General features: G+C 30.1%; 3 protein-coding genes across 3 annotated transcripts; 2 read left to right on the top strand and 1 right to left on the bottom strand.

Annotated features, from left to right (window-relative positions):
- Positions 1 to 6171: 6171 nt before the first annotated feature.
- On the top strand, positions 6172 to 7051 carry LOC138942885 (thymidylate kinase). Its single transcript, XM_070313355.1, is given in 3 exon segments — positions 6172 to 6296; positions 6563 to 6677; positions 6679 to 7051. Coding segments are annotated over 3 exon segments (609 nt in total). The 5' UTR covers positions 6172 to 6175.
- A 4246-nt stretch (positions 7052 to 11297) lies between these two features.
- LOC138941865 (uncharacterized) lies at positions 11298 to 12900 on the bottom strand (the record flags this gene model as incomplete). Its single annotated transcript, XM_070311783.1, is given in 7 exon segments — positions 11298 to 11441; positions 11444 to 11519; positions 11521 to 11591; positions 11593 to 11749; positions 12323 to 12441; positions 12443 to 12819; positions 12822 to 12900. Coding segments are annotated over 7 exon segments (1023 nt in total), but the record flags the coding sequence as incomplete, so codon positions are not given.
- A 3300-nt stretch (positions 12901 to 16200) lies between these two features.
- On the top strand, positions 16201 to 20917 carry LOC138941860 (gustatory and pheromone receptor 32a). Its single transcript, XM_070311771.1, has 6 exons — positions 16201 to 16512; positions 16710 to 17114; positions 18085 to 18357; positions 18550 to 18609; positions 18903 to 18995; positions 20864 to 20917. The coding sequence occupies exons 1-6, from the start codon at positions 16201 to 16203 to the stop codon at positions 20915 to 20917; spliced, it is 1197 nt and encodes a 398-aa protein (XP_070167872.1).
- The last annotated feature ends 3037 nt before the right edge of the window (positions 20918 to 23954 follow it).

Raw genomic sequence — 23954 nt, 5'->3', positions numbered from 1 at the left:
GATAGCAATGATATATTGCTATAATAATAAGCGTAACAATAATGATTGTTGCGACTTGTCTGATGGTATCTAAACCTTACGGGCTGATAACAAAAAATTCTTCTTAGAAACGTGACAAGATATATAAATCCGCGAGATAATTATCATCTCATTGTCTGACGAGAAGAAAAGTGTTAGGCCAGAATTATAAGAAATACTTAAAATAATAGTGCTATTAGTATAATGTCCAAACTCGTCTCGGCGCGACTCAGCGATCTTCGAAGGCATCGCGTTATCATTTCGATGATACAATATAATTATATCGACGAAGCAAAGGTTTGTTTCTATTGCATAATTATATAAAGATATTTATTTATAGTAATAAGAGCACTCTATGTTTATACAAATAATATTTAATTATTAATATATATGTATATAAGACTCTAAATAATTTCTGTTTAATATAACACATTAATTTTCATGTATTTTTACAACTCGTATTCTAAAAAATTTGATTAAATTTATATAAAAAAATAAAATGCGCATTTTATAAAAAAATTAATAAAAAGTAAGCAAATTAATACCGTGATTAATTAATTTCATTTCAAAGCAGGAATCATAAATGATTTTAATTTAATTTATTAATGCTTCTTTTGCTCATTGTCGATAAATAAAGATAAATGCAAAAACCGCAGTATAAATAAATTAATCAAAAAAACTAATAAGCACTAAAAATAATTAACAAGATAAACATAGAGTGTATATTCAATTCAATATTTCTTTCGAATTACAGAAAGTGAAAATAATAATTGTTAATATTAATATAATTTTAATAATAAAATATTTTTTATTATCTCTTTTTAATTCTAAGCCACAATTTCTTAGGATTATGAAATATGATTCCGTAGAATTGCGACTTGTCGAATCAAGCGAGCCTTCGACGCATCGTCGTACTTTCAGTGATATTAAAACGAACTAACGCTAACGAAATTAGATAGATAATGCGTTGTAACATCGCAATAAGTTTCATGGAATGCCTCAAATCCAATCGGATTTTATAGGAAAGTCGATCATAAAAAAAAAAAAAAAACCTAGAGAAATGTGTGCAAACGCGACATTTTCTTAACATTCTATTGATTGTCGCCGATACGTGCATGTTTCGCGTATGTGGATTCTACCATATTAATACGTATACATAAATTAGAAATAATGATCAATTACATACAAACACACACACGCATACACCATACACAAAGATAGTGAGGGAACCTCGCGAGGACAGATAAACATTTGCAACATCCGGTATCTGCCTCACGATAGTGCATCCATTCGATGCACGCTAAAAGAAGAAACGGAGGATTTCCCTCGGTTTGCGTGAAAAACGAAACGAAACACAACACTCTCGTTAGATAGTGAGAGAGATTTATGGAATCGCGTTGCTCGCTTATATAGTATATTATAAAAAAGGAATATAAATAAAAATAAACTTTTTTGTCCCACGTATATATAACTTCACTTGTATTTATTTATAAGATATAATCGCAGAGGAATAATGAAAATTAATAAAACGCGACGCGTGCGAGGTTTCGCAGACGAGCGAGCGATAAAGTTACATAAAAAAAAAAAAGGAGAAATTGTACCGTTAAGTTTTTCTACTTATCTATACATATATAAATATATAAATATAACACATAGAAATATATACATACACACGTATAATATACATATATAAATATATACACGTAAAAGAAACAAAAAAACACATACATACACGTTATATATATAAATATTATACATAATATACATAATTGGTATAAATAAACACATTGAAAGCGTATACTGTGAGACACTGAACGCTCTGTGGATAATAAATAATCGTAATAACGGAAAGATCGTAAGAAAGAAAAAGTGAGAGAGAAAGAAAAGAGGAGAGGGGGTGAAAGGGAAAAACTTTGTCACTAGATCTCTCGGCGTGTCGGCGCTGAGGCTTCGTAGAGTTTCATACTTTTGCAAGTAATCGAAATATCTCGTCGATACACACTACATATTAAAAAAATATATATATATACTTGAAAAATTATATTATGAATATACCCGAAAGATTTAAAGCCATTGATCCGAGTCTGAGTTTAATTAAATCACGCGCGTGTGTGCAGTCGTGGTACGAACGAGATTAGCAGATTACAAAAGACGGAAGATCATTGCAGAACGTCAATTTCTTCAGGTCGAAATGCTTCCGCATATCGTTTTCAGTGCACGCATGTATGCCGTCATACATTTCGCGAATTAATGAAAGAAAAAATTGGAATAAGAAGAACTTTTTTTATAGCTTAATTTGCGAGATTCTATGAACAATGAAGATGCAACGAATAAAAATTAATTTCTCTTTATTTATTGTCATCAATGCGAAAATAAATTTGTCGTCAGTTAATTTAAAGTTAAGTTTTTAATTTAACTATTTTATATTGATATAAGGCCGATGTGTGTTTGTGATATGATAATGGTTAAAAATTTGTAAGATTCTAATAAACTGCTTTGAAATTAAATCAGAATAAATATAATTATTATTATTACTATAATATGATTGTTCGCAATTTTGTGACTCATCGATAAAATAGAATTGTTACAAATAACTTTAATTTAAATAGTTCTGAAATTTAAAATTCTGAAATTTTTAATTAAATAACACTAGTCAGTTATAATTTTGGCTTATTGTCGACATAGCGTCGTTCGGATGTGGAGGATTGTATTCTCAAAAAAATCGAAGAATTCGCAAATCCGGGAATTGAGGCTGACGTTTTTCTCTCGCGCAAAACCCGTGAGAAATGCAAAGAAAAAAATGTAAGAAAAGCCGTAACACGGTAAATCATTAACTAGTAACAAGAGTTGCCTTAATATTACGCGTTCACAAAACTAGGATACGCGAAACGCCCGGAAAAGATAGGAAAAATATTTAAACAATCAAGGCTGAGAAATAATGAAGCTGTTCAAATCACTAATTCAAAGTATAAGTCACTATAATTCGATAAAAACGTGAAAAGATTGCTGGGTATAAATCATAAATACATAACAAATGCATAACGTATTTAATTTAATTAATTAATATAAATTTCTAAATTCTCAAATTAATATCTAATCAATAATGCCATACCTTTCTTCCATATAAATTATATTTCTATCTTTCTTTTCTCTCTCTAAATTGTTTCAAAATAATTTTGTACATATATACGTCATTCAAATTTCTATTTCTGTAGAAATGTCTGTGTGTTTTAATCATCTTCAAGATGTTTACATGTTCAAGTTACAACCCAACATACTAATCGTCCAGCTTTGTTTTAAAAAAATTATCGCGTTTTTTGCGATCTCGTCGTCGTTTTATGAACGGCTGTTAGAAATCAAAAGGAGAGATCGAAAGAACGAAATAAAAAGAAAGAAACGGGGAGAAACGAGGAAAAGCAAAATAGAAAGCGAAGAGACGGAAATCCAGAACAAATTGACGAAGTGGGAAGAGAGTCACAACTGGCCTGTGTCTATGTATGCATGCATATGTGCGCGTATGTGTATCACGCGTAAATGTTTCAACGAATACGTACGAGCGATAAATCACGAAAGAAAGTGAAATAAAAAAAGAAAAAAAAATGAATAAAGAACGTGGCTGCGTGTGTGTTGCGTCTTCGCGATCCGCATTTAACGTTAGATGCGATCGATTTCAAATTTTAACCTGATCGTAGTAAATCTCTCCCGATGACTTGAAATAAACGCAACGTATATATAAAAAATCGATTCTTGTGACGCTTATATTATTTAAAAGAGAAAGCAAGAATCGATTTTATCGTGTGTTCAATTGTGTCTCTAATTATGAGCCGCATTTAGGATTGAAAGCGCAACGTGACGACGCGACGTACCAAAAATTCGTTGACTTTGATAGCCGCGTGCCGTTGCTACGTAAGCATAATGTAAAAAGACGGGAAAAAGCGAAAAAAAAATCCATTGAAAGCTTTAACTTCGAAACAAACTAACTTTAAAAAAGGGGTACGCGCGGATGGATTTACGCGGCGCATGTGCGCGAATGCGGGAGTACGGCGGAAGTGGAGAGACTCGACGCTTTATCGGGCGCGCGATCGTCCGACACGATCCGACCGTTTCTACTTACTTACGTCTTTCATTCGAGATAGAATCGAGAGACAGATCTAGCTTGCGAGGAGCGAGTTTTTCGCGCTTGAAAATTCCAAGAATGTGAAATTCGGGTACGAGATTTACTCTCGAGCATTTATGAACGAGCTTCGCTGAGATTTAGGCAATTCATGAAGCGAGAATCGATAAGATCGATGATGACGATCTCGAGTGCGCCATGCAGCGTCTCGTCGTGCTCTCCGTTATTGTATAAAAAAATTTACTGTATATTACTTATACACACATGTAGATGTATACATACGCGAAAACGCTAAAAAAAATACTTGTTTTTTTTCTAAGAAGGGATCAGAAGTGAAGAGAGAGAGAGAGAGAGATTGTATCTTTATATATAATTAATAATTAATATTTTCGGACGCTCGCGCGTACGTCATGCTGGAGTTAATACGCAATCCGGTCAATGGAAGTAAAAAAAAGTTTTGTTTTTTCTGTATGTCATTCTTTCCTGATGCAAACAACCCTTTCTTAACGCAAAGAGTATCTCCAATTTGAGATGAGAATTTTTGGACAATTTTAATATTCTTTTAAATTTCTATCGAATATTTTACGACGTATACCTATATATTGTAATTGTAAGATTAATCTAAAATACAGGGATTTTTTATTTATTATAATTAAACAGCGAGAGCACAAATAAACAATATTATTTTTAAATAAATTTTGGTTTATACGTGTTTGTTTCAGATTAAATTAATAAGATATTTAATATCAAATATTAAAAGGCCGACACATAAATTTTTAGAAGATATCGTAAATTTATTTAATCTCGTATTTAGTGTGGAAAAATCATTTCGACTCTCAAAATACATGCAAATATCCGAGAATATTTACAATTCTAATTCGTAAAAAGAATACAAAAAGATACAGGATTGTCCATGTGCTGACGCGCGTGCACTACGATTATGTATGTATATGTTTTGTGTGTGTGTGTGTGTGTGTGTGTGTGTGTTATTTCTCTTCTTTAGAAAAAATAAGTACACTTTGTGCACGTGGAACGTAAATTTGCCAGTGATCTACCAGTGATATATCGAGAAAGAGAGAGAAAGATAGATGAGAGAGAGAGAGAGAGAAATGATACTGTATCGTATGACAGAATATATCGTAATTCTTTAACCCTCGAAAATACCGACATATATTTAAAAAAGTATGAGTATGTAAAGAGAAAGAAATCTGAAAATGAATGTATGTATGTATACATGTGTATATGTATGAATGTATATGTGCAAGAATAAGAGAAAGAGAAAAAGTGTGAAAAAGAAAAAGGGAGTTACAGGGAGAATACGAAAACGTAAATATGCATTAATATATATACTGATGTACTATGCTGTAAACGAGAGGTGACAAACCTATCTTATATATAAATATTATATATATATATATATATATATATATATATATATATAAATACATAGCTAGTTCAATTTGCAAACTTAGTGTGTATATCGTCGCTTCGAAAATACCCAGTCATTACTCGCCAGAATCCAAGAGAAGAAACCTGACAACCAGTTTCAAGTTCATTCTTTTTTTAAGGAAAAAAATTAAATAAAATATAATATATTAAAATATTTCGCACGAATGACTTTTCACTTATAATTAAACCAATCCCAATTTTCTTCCAAAGCAACATTGATAATTTTAAAATTTTTATAAAAACGAGAGTAATTTTTACTATCCTCTCTCTTTCTCTCTTTCTCTCTCTTAATTCTCATAAAATTAAATAAATCTGTAATAAATCTCATAATGAAACAATTTTTTTCTTAAAAGTCGTGTGGCGGAGAGAGAAGATTAATTCTATATATATTTAAAAGGCAATGCTTATTATAAAAAAAAAAAACAAAAAATTAACTTCACTTTTAATTTCTTGTCACATAACAAAAAATTGTAAAAGAATATTTTTAATTTTCTTTTTTTTTTCAGAAAATTTTATTCACGCGGATTATGCAATATCATCGGATAATATCTTCATTCTTTCCGTTGGATGGACGTAGCATGCAGACTTATCAACATGTTCAGTAAACGCGGTGCGCTGATAGTTTTGAAGGGTTGCGATCGGCCCGGCAAATCGACCCAAGCGAAGATGTTGATGAACGCGTTGGATGATTTAACGGATTCCCGTGAAAGCCCGAGTAAGTTGTAGAAAAATTTCTCGTAAGATCGTCTAAATCGCAAGGTTATTTTACGCGGGAAAAGATGTTTTCGTTATTAACGGAACAATTACATATTAAAATATTGAAAGTATTAATAAATGAAAATTTATATCTCAAGTATGATCGTTATTGAAATCGTAATGCGTTATTTCTTTCTTCAATTGTATTGTATTGTGAATGACATAAAGCATCAACTTGCACGTAATGATTGCCTTTAAAAGAAATATTTTATTTTATTTTTGCAGACAGAAAGACTTCTGTTCAAGTTATCTTAAATAATTTCCTATTAAAGGAAATAAATGTGCCACCAGAGGCAGCTCACTTATTGTTCTCTGCGAATCGATGGGAGTGCAAGGAGGATACTTCTGTCTGGTGTTACTCTAGTGATGGACAGATATACAGCATCTGGTGCTGCGTATACAGCAGCCAACACTGGCAGAAGTCTCAACTGGTGTCAACAACCTGACATAGGGTTTCCAAAGCCAGATTGCGTGGTGTTTCTCAAGGTTTCCAAGCGACAGCAAGAACAGCGTAGTGATTAGGGAAAAGAAAGATTCGAGCATGATGAATTTTAGCAACATGTTGATGCTAATTATGAGAAATTAAAAGATGATACTTGGATCATTGTAAATGCGGATCAAGATGAATTGGCTGTGCACAGTGAAATACTACAAAAGGCACTATCAGTCATCCAAGAGATTCAGTATCATAATATTAAGCTATTAAGTAATTAATGCTGATAAATCTCTAATTTCATATTTTTATCTCGACAAGGAGATACTATATTAATAATTCTTTGTAGTATATATTTGCTACAATCTCTAATAAAATTTTGATAAAATATTAAATAAATTAAATAAAAGACTATTTTAATATCTAGAAGTAAAGTTAAGCTTTATTAAACTAAATTGTATAAATCTTGTTGATTTCTTAGATTTAATAGATAACATATAACTATCAGTTAATTAGTTAATAAGTAAGGTATATATTGTTGGAACTTAAAAAAATTAAAAAAATTAGACAAAATTGTATATATACATATATATATATATATATATATATATATATATATATATATATATGTAAATTTAGATTGCGTATGTTTGATTTAAGACTATTTGTTTCATTAACGTTTATATATAAAATACTTACGATAGCATTTAATGTCAAATGTAATAAAGTAAATTTGTTTTTATTTTTGCTGATAAAAGCAAAATCCAAGTATATCACGTTACGCAATTTTCTATGCAAATATAATTTCACGCTTGTCATAATAAGTTGCCGAGACGGAATTTTCTTCCATCTGGATTTAAATACAAATCCGGTTTCTTAGAAAGGTTGACATTAAAAAAAGAATCGGGGTCGCACGCGTCTCTCAGATAAATTCAGACATATCCCAGAGAAATGCGACTTTATCGTACATCTGATCTCGGTCTCGATCTCGGCGAAATAAAATATGTGATAAAGATTTCTGGAATTCGAATTGTGTACTTTGCGTGCGTACTACACTCGATTTTTCACGAGATATATCTCGTCCTCGAGGCATGATTGATCACGCGACACACACGTTAGTTGTTATATAATAAATAAAACTTTACAAGAAATAAAAATGTGTTAGACTATAAATAATAATGTATGAAGAAAAATGAGTATTATTACAAAGAGGTAGATTGAGATTTATATAGGTCCGTATCTATAATTGCGTTTTTGTTAAAGAATAATAAAAATTGCAAGTGGTTTAAGCTCATCGTTCTATTAAGAGGAAAAAAAAAATCGAGAGAAGAAGTTTCATCTGAGGCGAAAAATCAAGTCAAAAGGCAATTTATTGGAATTTTAATTTATCTTCCTTGCTTTTATCCTCCGTAAGAATATAACTCGCCCGCTGTATTGCGCTTGTAGTTGTGCAGCAATCATTTGTAAAAACTGAGAACGAAATGTATTATAGCAACATAAATTAACTTATATCGTCCTATATTACATCATAACTTTGTCATAATGCAGACAAAAGACAGAAAAATTATAAAATAAAAAAATTGAAATTTTCAGAAATATACTTGGTGTTCAGAAATATAATTGGAGTTTTGATTTGTGTCCTTTCTTACGTAATTATATTCTTATGATATTTTACTTGACACTTTGAATATTTTCAGAATTTACATTTTCCCAATTCAAAGATCGTAAGATTTCTAACAAATTCTTTTGGAATTGCATTTCTTCAAATTTCAGTTCGTGCCATCTCTTTACTGTTCCTTTAAAACTTTTCCGACTTTTCAATTTTGAGCCTTCAAATTCAAACATTCTTAGACTTGTGATTTTTCGAAAATTTCAATTTATGCCACTTTTCACATACTCACATTCTCAGCTTGCTTTTCACATTTTCATTTGTATGCTTATTCGCTTTTTATGCTTTATTCACATATCGGATTCCTATTATATATGATAGCTTATATGTATATAAAATTCCATCATTTGCAGAAAATCGAACGAATTTGAGAAAAGATAAATACATATATGTATTTATCTTTTCTCAAATACGTTCGAAAAAAAAAAGTTTAATTAAAGCCTGCTAAAAAGAGTTTCACATTTAACATATTAAATACAATAATTAATAACAGAAGACCAAAATATATTATAGTAATATTTTTATATGTGAAAAAATTCATTCTTATACTAAAAATATTCCTCAGAATCTACAGTGCTCATATTCTCGAATCTTAACGAAAATGGCAGGTGAAAATCGATTATGTTGGGTGCGACGACGACGGTTATTAAAGTTTTTTTCCATTTGAGAATGATAAATTATTTTTCTTCCGCAGATGAGGACATGTACTGTGTGTAATATCTTTCGCGTATCGTACGTCTAAAAGCAAGTGCATAAAATGTCCTTATAAGAATGTACTAAAGCAAGAGAAGATATTTGAATAATTTATATAATAATTTATATGTGTGTACACAACACAATAGGTAATATTATAAAAAGATCCGAGTGGATGATGATGGATTTATGCTTATCTTTGAATCTCTCAGGGTATCCCAGACTGAAGGGAGTTTAATTAATGCATTTGTCTCTCCGAAAACAAATTAATTTTTTTATATATCTTTAAATAGAATTTTTTCGTTTTCTTAATGTAAATTTGTTAAAGAAATAGTTAATTGAATAGTTAATTAAACAAAGAATAATTATATACGCTAGGAATTCAAAACATTTGCTAATTTCATAAATAAATCAATTCGCTAAAAGAATTGATCTATTAAATAGATTGTAATTACATAGGCAGGTAATTATTGAATTATATTTAATTATATATCTAGATAATTTAGCAAATAAAAAATATGCATAATTAATTATTTTTGTTACTAAATACTATCTAATAATTTATATATTTTTCTAAGGATATAATAAATATTTAATTGTTTAGCATATTAATATGCAATAAATAAATTACATTAAAATTGATGCATTTATTCATTATTTTCTCTCTGCTTTCTCTCTCTTTCTCTTTTTACTTTATCCAACGATATAAAAGTGTTTTCCTTCTTAATGTCTTTCAAACAATTATTTATTTTATAATCTCGAATTATTTTAAATTAAAAATTATTATCCCTCCTCTGATATCTCAAAATCTGAGTTAATCGATATAAAACACCTACATTGCTTTAACTATCTCTCTCTACTGGGATCTGGTTGTGAATTATTACAGTCCTCTGTGACGACATGCCATTAATCCTCGGTATCACTCACGTGCAGCGAAGCGAATCGGGATGGTATACAAGGTCGTATTATTCAACGGTTAGAGATGTCGTCCGGGAATCACGACTCTTCGATGCCTATTACGAGTCTTCGGATGGGCGCAACTTTGTTTCCTACGGAATCGCGATTCGGGAAAATTGCATTTGGCTAAGAAATCCGACGAAAGGAATACAATGGAGCTTCAAGACGTAATTGATGATTTCGGAGCGATGTAATTTTCCACGAAAACGCGATTTGGACGGAATACGATTTCGCGAATTACTCAGGAAACCTATTAACTCTCTCTCGAACTGTAATTTCCATATTGCTCGCTCAATTAATATTGCGAGAAAGCATGACTCTATACAAAGATAATTTTCTCTGATTGTATTATTCTGCCAAAACAATTCACAAAGAGCTTGTTTTATATAAGTGTTTATTTCTTGAATAATTATTATATATCTCCCCCCTTGTCCTCTATATATGAGTGCATTAATCGATATAAGTGAAAAATATTGAATGAAAGATTTATAATGACAATTTGTACATTAGTTTTTCTAATATTTGAAACTTGTTTATTATATAGATCATATATCTGTTATATGTTCCTTTGTAGATTTTCCCAAAGATTTTCCCAGAAAGCTAAATTAAAAAAAAATAGCATTATCTTCTTATACTCTTTTCTTATACTTTTAATTTCCATCATTAATAAAGCAGTAAATAGAAAAAAATAAAAAAGAAAGTATTCAGCAAAGACGAAAGATTAATAAATTATTCCTATTTATGTCTTCATAAGTTGTTATTATGATTGTATGAGTATATCAACAGAATAATCAGTAGCGCTAAGTCAGAGTGCTAACAATGCGTGCTAAGTCAGACGAGAAGAATGAATATCGGCTCGTACTACTTCGTCCAATCGTAATCGAGCCGTAATATTTTGCGCTCCGGTTGACTTGTTAGAATTATTTTAAGATTTTTATTTGGCGTTAACGACACGCGAGTATCTACGGGAAAAAATTATCGTTTCTGTCAGAACCGGTGGTTAAATATTTGTTGCCATTCGCGCTGTCGATTTCCGACAACGACTCGATTGATTGTCGCTCGAAGCTTAACTATTTCTCCTTCCTTCTTCATTTTAGTTATTTCATTGAGCTTATCATATTTGTCTTCAATGTAGTCAATATAGCGTTCACAATCGCTTGCGTCGAACTTTCACCGGATTTAGAATTTTCAGTTGTACCTTTGATTCATTACCTGTCTTCGTCTCTGAGTCTTTTTCTAATTGAGCAAACTTCTCCTTTTTTTAAATGAATATTCTTTTTCATGTAAATCTCTTCGAAATTTCTGTTCACACATATATGATTATCAATCAGATTGATCTCTTCTCTTTCTAATCAACCGCGTAATCGAGCTGATCATCGATTAATCCAATGATTTCCATAGTCCTGAGATTGTAATTGGGATTTTTATCGGGATTTGCGTAATGCATCGGTTGAAAGATTGTAATCAAACGTGACAAATTTCCTGAAAGACAGGCCCAGTCTATAAATCTTTCCATACGTCGCAATGAATCTCCAGGATGTAATCGTCGGTTCAGAAACTCGTTTGCTGAAAATTGACGATAAGATCGCATAGAATTTTCGGCCATGCTTTCATCTAACTTTTTACTACATTTTCGACGTATCATCGACATTTATGTTCCCTTCTACAAACTCACGACGACTATTTGCGATAGTTTCTCAGACATAATTAAGGGATAATTAAGCCTTTGAGAAACTGAAGCCTTTAATAAACTTATGTTTATTAAAAGAAATACTCATGAATTTTCAAAAGATGTGTGTATATCTCCTTACGATGAGATAGAAATTCAAAAAATTTTACGAAATGTTTCTAGACAATCTAATCTTAAAAATACATTAGTTTTATGTCTTAAAAAAATTAAGAATTATTTATTTATTTATTTATTTATTTATTTATAAACGGGAAAGAGGTGTCCCTTTGGTACAAGAAAGGAAAAAATGTGATAACAATTTCAATAAAACTCAGAATAAAATGCTGAGAGAATTAATGAGAAAAAGACAGACACAATAAATTAAAAAAAAAATAAAATAAAAAATAAAATAAATTATATATGTAAATTATATTATTTCTTGATTTTTTCGATTTTTTCGCAGAACATTTCCATATAAATATATATATTATATATATATATGACGAATTTTTTTTGTACACATAATAAACTTATAATTTTTTATAGAATAAATAAATTGATAACAGCAGTTGCTGAACATATTTATTTTTGTTAACCATCTTGACAAAGTGCAAGTCATTCTTTTTTAAAAGTCTCAGTAATAACGAGAAAATATCGAGAAAGAAAATGTGCTTTAAGAAAACTTGTGCTAAATTCGAAATCTCGAAAAGCGCTTATGCAATTTCTGTATAGCGGCAACAGAATCTTGCGGTTGCTACTTGATATGCAATCGTTCAATCGAATCAATCATTTTCTAAAGAAACCATTATTTATTAAAGCATCTTCATTATGACTGTACGTGTAATCCTTGCCTGTTATCACATTGGGATTAAAAGTCGCAAATAACGGCAGCTTCTCGGTGCCGGATGCGTTGCAACACATGAGGATCATTGCCTTCTTCAGGATTATATCGGATTTATCTTGCTGTATCGTCGTTGAGATCTTGGTGAGCAAGATGTTCGTATATATCGTCAGCTCGTCTAAGTGGGAAAAGTCTTTGTGCTTGTACTGTGTCATAATAGGATCATGTCGATGCATAATCGGTTGTTGCTGAAGATGGGTTTCTCAAGAATCAGAGAGAAGCCATGCTTCTTCAGAAAACATGTCAGTTATCTCTCAAAACATTTAAAGCTGGCTAAACTAATTCTTCCGGAAGAATTAAGATGACCATTATGATTACGTGTTATAACGATATTAAATATGACAACTAATGCGAATACACTCGAGAGCATCTATATATTATATGATAAATATATTATTAGCGTAAACTCTTTAAGAGATACTTATATCTTATAAATAATTTACGAAGTATTTCGTCGTATCGTCGTCACGTTTTCCGTTGCTTCCATCTAATTATACGAGAAATGAGAGCAGCGATGTCGAGGATGCGGTATTTACCGCTAGTCTTCATCGCACTGTTCTTAAAAGCATTCTTTTTCGTTCTGCATTTCGGTAGCAACATACTTTTTTTTTAATTAATTTTTCTTGTAGCAACCAGAATATCAATGAGATAAAAGAGAGCACTAAAGTTACTGCCGCTTAAATGAACTTAATGTTTAATAGCTTTGTGATATTACGTTCTATTAATTATTAATTCCGGATTATTATATTACTATTTGGTGCATAGATTGCAATGAATATTTTACTAGACGTCGCCCGAAATTTGCTTTTATTGACAAAAGGAATCATCTGTATTGTCAACTCCTATTGTATATTTGTTTGCGCGTAATTTACTGTAACGAATTATTAATCTCTCTTCATTATTCGAATATCAGTAACAAATAAACGAAATAATTCTAAATATTATTATTGTTTAGATCTAAAAATTAATATTTACACACTTTTAGAAGAGAAGCTTGCAGAGAAGAGAAAATGGAAATTACGGAATTTATTTATGCCGTTTGCGTTATTTTTGAGGTCGGCATGTAACTTCATCGCCTTTTCGCCGAGAAAATATGAGAATACGTTTCGTTCCAGCCGTTGTTTTGAGTACTCGACGAATATCGTTCCACGTTAAATTACATTTCTCGAGGGCGTCGCCCGGACGAGATAATCTCACACCCTAGATTTTCATCTAACATCGCGCTATTTATTCGTGCTCGCCCACACATTCGGTAATATCCCGCGTTTTCATACGTCGGAAATATTTATTATCATTTGATTGTTATCTTACACTGTGTTATGATTTTAATGTTACGTTTTCATTTCGTACTTTACGCCTGTACAAAATTTACGCGCAAGTATAATTTATCAAAATTACCTATCATATAAAAATATATAGTAGCGAGAAAGTTGTTATTTTTTTAATAATATAAATTTTATATATATGTGTGTGTGTGTGTAACAAATTTTTGAATTATTTTACACACACAATACCATATAAATTATCCTATTTTAAAGATATTTATTATTTTATCCCATGTTGTAATTTGAATATTATTGCCATTATTATTTCATACTATATGGAGCAATATATGTATACTCTATAAAAATTCGTGTTTAAAGTAATAAATAAAATAATAATAATAATAATAATAAATATATATATATATATATATATATATATATATACAAGTATATATATCATTAAAAAATAAATTATGTTACTTAGATATAAAAGTGTAAAATAAAAAAAAAATAATAATATCTTCCGCTTTAAGTTTTATAAAAATCGGAGGAAAATGGAATAGATTACTACTAATAAAATCAACCAGGACAGTATGACCGTGAATGCAAACAGACGATTTTCCGCGCGATATAATTGTAACTATCTAAAGGTCCACTTTGACCGGTTGTTTCCATCTGTTATTCTTCTTCGCTATTCAATTATTCATCTGACAATGAGACTGACATGGAATAATATTTAACGGCGGTATCTTCGCGTATCTCACACGTCGCTTGTGTGCGCACGTGGATATATTTACGCGGGCGATTCTAATCTCGCTTTATCAAGCGCGACAAGGGTTGCGTAACATATTGAATCCTCGTTATAGTTTCCGCGACGTCGTCCAGGAGAGACGATGTGCTTCGAGAGTTGGATTCGTAACGTGAGTACATTGAATTCCGCTAAAACATTCACGATAATGTCTGATCGGTATTCATTGCAATGCGCAACGTGATCACGTTTTGCTATAAATAGTATCGTAAAGGGATAAATCTTAATAAATATTTTATATTTTTACTGAAATACAGTTCTCCTTTAGTTCTGCATTTGCTGAATTCAATGCCGTATTTACTATCTTTAAGACTGTATAACTCTTTTTATTTCTCTATCTCGAGTTTTATATTTCTGAGATTTAACATTTTTGTCGACGGACGGTTGGCGTCAGAAACCGGTGGAAAAAGTTTGAGCTTTACGACAGCTCCGGAATGACCCTAGGGCTACGTCGAAATCCGTCTAACTCTCGAAATATTAAACGAGATATGTTCAGAATTTTCAAACTTACTACTAATTGATTTTATTGTGTTCGAGCCAATACCTTTTGTATGAAAAAAAAAAATAATAATAATAATAATAATAATAAACGCGTTCACTCTTCGCTTTTCTGCTACGCCTCACACGTTTCTATTCCTTCGTTATTCTTCATATGTCACACGCTTTGTGTTTTCTTTTCACTTCCAGTTTTATTTATCGTAGCTTCATGTTGTTCTTCGACATTACGTTTTCTAGGACAATGCGATTGATCGATGAACGTGGTGATTTCCGGGACACCAAGCAAAAGCGGGCAGGCAGACTTTTCTGAACTTCGCTGATCCAATATTTACTTGTGAAATTGAACGTGGATCTGATTGGAAGCTACGTTATCGACTCTTCTACAATTACAATCTTTGCTTTCGCGCCACATTCGATATAATTGACTCTCTCACAAATTATTAACTTTAGTATAAATTGGTATATACGAAAAAAAAAAACAACAGCACCGATTGACGCAATGAAGAAGAACGAAGCATCTTCTGATTAACAAAAAATTTCATATCTTATACTCTTTTTTTAATTCGTTTTATATCTTCAAAATTTATAATTAACATATAAAATTCCATTTCTCGATCGAATCTTCCGAAAATCTATGTTTAAAACATTTTTCCAACATATTTATGTGTGCTCGCGCATTATTACTATATATTTACATCAGTCACTGACAATATTATCATGATACTACACTAATACTAATAATGCTTCTAATGATTAAGTAATTTGAAGTAAATTTATTCGAAGCAATTGATTTTACAGGATGCTTTTTGTCTCTTTTGCATCTAGACTTATCAAACGTAAACAGTTGTACGTGTTAATTGATAATTATTGTAGACAGGTGCAATTTCTACATCCCTCATTAGTGGAAATTGAAAGACGCCTGTCCTAATTAATCCGACGAGAAGGATTAGTCGATCTAATTCATCTGAATATGGAGTTTCGAGCTCGTCCTTTCGATGTGGAGACCGTATTCACACAGGCAAAGAAACAACAGGGAAAGAAGCTGCGCGGTCCAGACTCACCTTTCTACAAGTCTATCTGGCCGATGGTCTATGTCATGCGAGTGTTCGGTCTCGCTCCTTACGATTTTTCGCAAAATCGTCTAGTGACGTCAAACATATTTTTGATCTTTTCGGCGACCGCTGCCGCGCTCTACACATATATATTTTACGTGGTGATCCGAAGATTTTTAGCTTTCGAGATAGATGACAAAGGAGTTACCGGGGGAACAGAAAACACGAAGGTGGGTGAAAAATTGTTCGTGAAACGAAAAAGAAATTCTTTGCCATGGGAATAGCCAATAGTAAAAATTCTTGAATTTATTTTTTATATTAAATCTGTTTCTGGCTGATTTCTTCAATACAGATTTAATTAAGTAGCTACATTCTAAATTTAAAAATTACCGAGAACTCGAAGCAATGATCGAAAGTGATCGTCCAGGTGATCATCAACTACTGCGTGATGATGTACGAATTGGGCTTGGCGGCATTCACGAGACGCAGCTTCACTAAAACGTGGAACGCGCTGCAAGATTATGACGAGGATGTCAGACAACTCGGTTATCCTCGCAAAGAGAGGCAGACTGCGATCGTCGCGTGGATTGTCACCGTTTTTACTACGGTCAATTGGATCGCCGTTAACCATCTCGGGATATATACATTTCACGAGACATGGACTTATAATACGGGATACGTGCTTATCTATATCGGAAGCGCACTTGCTCTCTATAAATTTGTGGCGATGGCTTACTTTTTAGGCCAACGGTTTCATCATCTCAACGAGATGGCGATAAAAAATCTACCCTCTACATCAGGAAATAAAAGTATTATCACAATTAGCAAAATGGTTCGAATCATATTTGTTTTTAACCCTCTCTCTCGCGCTTAAGGGATTACATATCTTTGAAAGACCTAAAACTATAGGTCGAAATTAACGAATCTTTATTGTGGGTAAAATTATGTTTTATTAAAAGATGAAAATATATGTCTTATAGAATAGTCTTTTGAGAATATCTGTCCAAAATTTCAATAAAAAATATTAAAAATTCAGGTCCTGGCAACGATTTTCCCGAACGGTGTTTGTAAAAACGACGTTCGCGGTATCAGAGATACCTCCGCCTCTTCTCATTTGAAACAAAAAACAAAAATTTTCCGTTGAACTAGATGAATAAAACTAGTTCTTGTCATAGCTGATTTTGAAAATATTGATTTTTCGAAAAATGGCAGTGATTCGTAGCGAAAAATGCAATTTTTGACCTAAAAATCGATCCTTTTTTATTTATAAAAAAAAAACTAAGTCATAAATCGAAAAAATTCTATGACAAGTACTGGTAAGTAAGTTTTTATTCATCTATCTAACTGAACGGAAAATTTTTGTTTTTTGTTTCAGATGAGAGGAGGCGGAGGTATCCCTGGTACCGCCAACGCTGTTTTTACGAATACCGTTCGGAGAAAAATAACTGCCCGAAAATATTAATTCTTGATATTTTTTATTGAAATTTTCAGGAGATGTGTGGAGACATGTATTTTCATTTTTTAATAAAACATAATTTTACCCACAATAAAAATTCGTTAATTTCGACCTAGTTTTAGGCCTTTCAAAGATATATAACCCCTTAAGAATTAAATAATATAATAAATAATACAACATAAAATAGAAAAAAATAATATAAAAGTTATATAGAATTATATATATATATATATATATATGTACATGTATAATTTGTTTTTATTTTTTTTTAATCAATGCGAATTTTTATATCAGAGATAAAAATTAATAATAACGACTTATGATGTCTTCTATTTATTTGCAAAAGACGATCCTGAATCTGCACAACGATCTGATGATCGCCGCAGAGAACTTGGATTCGATATACTCGTGGTCATTACTTCTCTGGCTCGGCAATCTTGGGATACATATTATCAGCAATATATTATATATAATAGTGTGGATATTCAAAAATGGAAACGCTCTTCGCCCGTGGGAACCAGTATCGTGGCCACTGGTATACTGCATGAGCATCTGGTTGTTAGCGTTTCTTTTCCAACTTCTATTACTTCACATTGCCTGCCACTATACTTCCTCTCAAGTAAGACAATCTCACTGATGTAAGATAGAAAATCCTTTTATATTTAAATCGTGTCCTTCGTGATAAACGGTGTTCAGATAGCAGTGCTGAGAATTTATAATCAATTTATCATAAAGTATCAATATTTGATATAAATATAATAAATAAAACATTATTTATTAGAAAATTTTAAAAACGTGATCTGTATTTCAGGCTAATTGCATAAGTACAATTCTTATCGAGTGGCAAGTGAGATTGATGAAAGGAAATGATGTAAGTTGATGCCGTTTTATTGTTTTAAATACTTGTCTTTCTGGTTTCTTTTAATATAAAATATAAATCACGTCGAAACTTTTACAAATGTAACAACGTTACAGTTGTAAATGACGTAAACGATTGCGCGTATATTAATTGAGGACTTTGTAAGTGTATAGTTATTCCTCCAATCAAAATTTTATTAATTTTTTTAAAGTTTGTTTTTGTTGTTTCTTAATGCTCTGTTTCCATTATATTTATACAACGATTTTAATACGATTGCAATTTGTATAAAAACTTTCCGAATGCAGGAATGCGTGGGATCGTTGTTGCAATTCGTAAGCCGAAGATTCAACTTTTCGGCCGGCGGATGCTTTTACGTAAACTTGCCCTTATTACGTTCTGTAAGTAACGAGAGTATTATGAAAGATATCGAAGTTTTTAATTAGGTATAAATATGTCTTTCAAGTTATATATATATATAAATTCTTTTATAATTAAGTTTATCTTTCCCGTTAATTAAACAATGCTCGCAGTTATTACGAAATTTCTCTCGCGGATTATATATAGCGATTTTAATTAAAGGGACTATATAATGAGAATATTTTGTTTCTGCTTCAGATAATTAGGAGTACTTAGTAATTAATCCTGTAATTGATTATTCAAATTTCGATTTAGTTAAAAGTTACTTGCCAGATGAGTAGCGTTATATGGTATGCACACATAGAGCTTTGGGCACGTACATTGAAAGATTAAAATGATTAATAACGATAAACATCTCATGAAATTAAGACAATCTCGTCATGATATTACAAGTTAACATAAAAGATTGCATCAAAACTACAAAGCCGTTGAATTATACAGATAATTGCATAGAAAGCACGTTTCTCATCGCGATGTTATCACGACGCAGCGGTGCGATTTAAAGAAAAACATGCAATATTCTCGATACGTGGACAGGTCAATCGAGATTATTATTAAAACGAAAACATTTTAAACACCATGTTTATTTTAAACATAATATATATTACCGCTTAAACACATAAATAGTAAGCATAGCAATTAAAGCAAAAGTTATATCAAAATATAAAATATATTAAAATATATCAAAAAATAAATGTTACGAGAAATTTATATCAAAATGTAAATCGAAAATCAATCATTTATTTACAATATCATGCATACGTAAACAATAACAGATATTTTATAAAATATTTAATAGCGCAAACAATTTTATTAAAATATGCTGTATAATTTTTGAAAAAAAAAAAAAAAAAAAAAAATACTTAAAATATTTTTCGACGTCAGTTAAATATGACAAACATTGAATATTTATATTACTCTCATAATCACAGAGAATTATTAATCATTCACATAAATACTTGTGCGATCGATTCTTGTTGCAAAATAATAAAAAGAGACCTTGTGTGTCATTAATGATCGTCATGATTAGGTGATTGTTTTTCTGTCAAACTAACACCGATCGCGTTCAACTTCAGGCACGATGTGACGAAGGTAAAGGTTAATTGGCTCTGGTCCGATATCTCAGAGGGATTTGGGTCGTAAATACTAGCGTAAACGCGCTCGTAAATCGTATCGTAACCGAAACGCGCCTCCAATTTTGCGTCTTGATTTCGCAAACCGTACGAAATTCGTGTACATTCAAACTGGTATGATTCCACTTCTCGGAATTGGTACTTGGGCAAAAATTGTTATAATACGTGTAGTACAGTTGTAGAAGTACACAATTTCGATGATATCTGGACTCTTTAAATTCTTTCCCAATAGCTTCACAAATAGCTTAACACGAAGCTCCGCGACTGTCTTATATAAAATTATCTTAGGTTTAATAGTATTCTATATATTTAGATCGTCATTTAAAAATATGTTTACAAAGATTTTATATAATCCACTGCAATGCTTAACGTAAATTCAACAATTACATTTTTATTATTTTATACTTTGTATTTTCTTCCATTTTTTATTTTATATTTTTAATTTATTTATTCTTTATTTTTAATTTTTTTATTTTAGCAAATAAAAAATTTGAGAAAATATGCAACACAATCATATTTAATAACTTTTATATTAATTATAATATTAATTAATTTTAACAAATAACGTATCATAATAATATTATAATTTATACATTTAATAAATTTTATTATTCTGTTGTTTATTCAGGGAATTATATAAATATTGTATATTAAATATCCTTCTCGTACTTCATTGGAATATTGAAAAGTTATGATTTTATCGATACTATTTTCAGATCGTCGCTCTATGGAGTACATATACTGTTATACTACTGCAATTTCGATCATAAGAACTGACACAAAAAAGAGAAAATTGTACGATCGTCACATGTCGCAACTATAAATTTCAGAAGCATAATATTCTTTTTATTAGGTCAATGCATGCGAAATGCTAACTTCGCGTTAATTATTTTTAATTAATATTAGATAAAAAACAAATGTATTTAATTGAAAAAAATTAGCTACACTCTTTATAATGACAATAGCATTAATATTTATTTAATTCCATAATGAAATAAAAAAAAAATTTAGAAAGCAATTAAAGTGTCACATTTTGATAAACTCCCAGACTCTCTCTTGATTCTCAAAAACGAGCATCTTCCATTTACTACATCCTCTTTAAACTACTTTTCTTCACTCAGTAGTAGCGCGATCGTGCACAACGATGGCGAAGTAGCGAGCAAAAGAATTTGCATGTGAATTATCACTGATTACAGCAGCCTCTTTTAAATTTAATATTCAAAAGAAATCGTCTTTTCTTAAATGCATGCAAAACCATTTCATAAAATTACTACGTTAAGTTTGTAAAAATAGATTTGTAATCGCATTAAATAGATAAATTTAAAAAAAAAATTGTCAATTAAATTTTGATTTGAAAATATTTCCATATGAATAATATAAAATTATATGATAATTTATATCTTATGTGAGTTTTATAATTTACACACACACATTTATGAATAATTAATACATAAATAATTTTTCGATACATTATTTTTAGTATCACACGTACCATAATTTTTATATATATTTATATATATTTAAAAATATTTAATACTATTTTATATTACTTATATATATTTGGTGCAATTTTGCATAATTTTTCGTATAAATTTTCTTTTATAAATGTTCATCTTTAAATAAAACGTATTAAATTTAATTTTTTATTATGTTAAAATACAATATATAATCATGTGTGTGGGTGTGTGCAGTGATTCATGCATTTAACCAAATTTTCATGGAATGTAAACTTTAACCATTCTGTAAAAACACAGTATCTACATTTTGCATAATTTCTTTGCGATAATCAAAGGTTGCTCGAAGAATTTTAAGAAATCGTGCAAGCTTATCAGAAATCCCATATAACTGAAGAAAGTCTAAAAGAAATAATCTCAATATATCATTAATAGTTTTTTGATATTTGTAATTATATCTCAAAATCATTTTCTTTTTTTTAATTTTATAAAAATCAAAAATACTGATTTTCTTTTAAATTAGATATACATTCAGTGAATATTAATAAATTTTTATAAAAAAAGAAAATTATTCCCCTAATATAGAAATAAAAAAATATAATATTTTATTTATATGTTTCTCAAATATTTATATATGTTTTCTTTATTATATTTATTAAATAAAAAAATATAAGATGCTTTCTTAAGCGATACAACTGAATCATTTATCCTACTTTCTCATATATTTTCGTTTTTAATATTATAATTCACGAGTACTGACATAAATATTGCCGTATAAGTAGCACATTATTATAAAATTATTATAAATTTCATATGGATTTTTTTCGTATAACAAGGCGCAATATCCACTCCTGTATCACGTATATAACTGCGAATCATAAACAGAGCTTCATGTTATGATCCCAGCAGACCATAAAGCCAGCAAACTGAATTCACCGGTAAAATATCTTGATGTCGCCGACTCTCTCTGCTATTGACACGTTTTATTAGTTTATGTCCAAAGCAACACGAAGTGAAACAACTTCACTATCGATATACATGTATATGAAGACGATCGATGTACATTATTTATAAACGCTGAAAAAGGCCTGAGTATTGAAAAATAATAGGTAAGTGACTCGGACAAAAAGCAAATAGGGAGAAGCTAAAATATCAGAAATTCTCAAGCAATATCAAAAGCTTTGTGAATTCTTTCTTATTTTACGCGAAAATATACGCACTGTCTCCTAAATGTATAAAATTAGTGATAATAGACGATTATAGTCAGACAAACATTCAATGTATATTTAATTTACCAAAATATAATTGTGTGATCAAATGTGTGTATTCGAGAATTAAATAAATATTACTTAAATGTGATCAAGAATTTTACAAATTATTATTATTTAAGCAATTTTTTTTTAAATTGCTTAAAAACAAAAGCATTTTTACTGCACTATAATCACAACACAATTTAAATATTCTAAAAAAAAAATATATATATATATATATACATATATAGAAAGAGAGAGAGAGAGAGAGAAACATATTTATAATAAGTACATATATCCAATATTTTTGACAACATCCTTACATATAAAATGGAAAAATATTATTCTAAGGATATGATATAAGATACAAATACAAAGCGGTTTGCTTACGAGTTTAAATGCAATCTCTTTATTATCGGTATTCCGTGCCTATCTGGCGGTTATTGAATTTGCATAATATTGTTTTAACCTTTCTCGATGGATAATTTAAGTTTTAAACTAAAGCGATCATATAACGATTTTAAGGAAGAATGACGATACGAAATTCTAATCATATAAAAAATGTACCTGTACATATTTGGTTGAATCTATATTTATAAAAGATATAAATGTGAAAACTACAACAAAACAGTTAAGTGATATAGAAAACTGCATTGAGTATTTTTGAAGATTTTTTTTTGAATTCTTGAAATGGCAAAATTATTTTACATTTCTATTTATATGTCCAACAATGTTCAAACATTAAAAAGATAATATATTTTTCAATTAAACTTTGTTTGAAATAGTTTTTTCTTTTATAAACATGTTATACTAAAACAATGTGTTATATTTTGCATTATATATATTATAATTCTCAAATAAAATCTAATTATTATTAATTGAACCAGATTATTATTACTCTCACATACATCATTATTTTAACAATCGGAAAAAACTATTTAACATTGATAATGTTCAATGTATATTTCGTAAAAGTATTAATTTTAAAAGAGAGATAGAAAAGAATATCAGAAACAATGAAGAGAAATATATATAATATTATTAAAAAGATTGTATATGTACGTTTTCAAAGAAGAGGGAAAATAAGAAACCGTTTATTTTCT

Source organism: Polyergus mexicanus, unplaced genomic scaffold, assembly GCF_030449975.1.
Source record: "Polyergus mexicanus isolate NDT 795.1 unplaced genomic scaffold, iyPolMexi1.0 SCAF_2, whole genome shotgun sequence".
NCBI lineage: Eukaryota > Metazoa > Arthropoda > Insecta > Hymenoptera > Formicidae > Polyergus > Polyergus mexicanus.
Note: the sequence above shows the minus strand (reverse complement) of the source record. Positions and strands in the feature narration are given on the sequence as shown.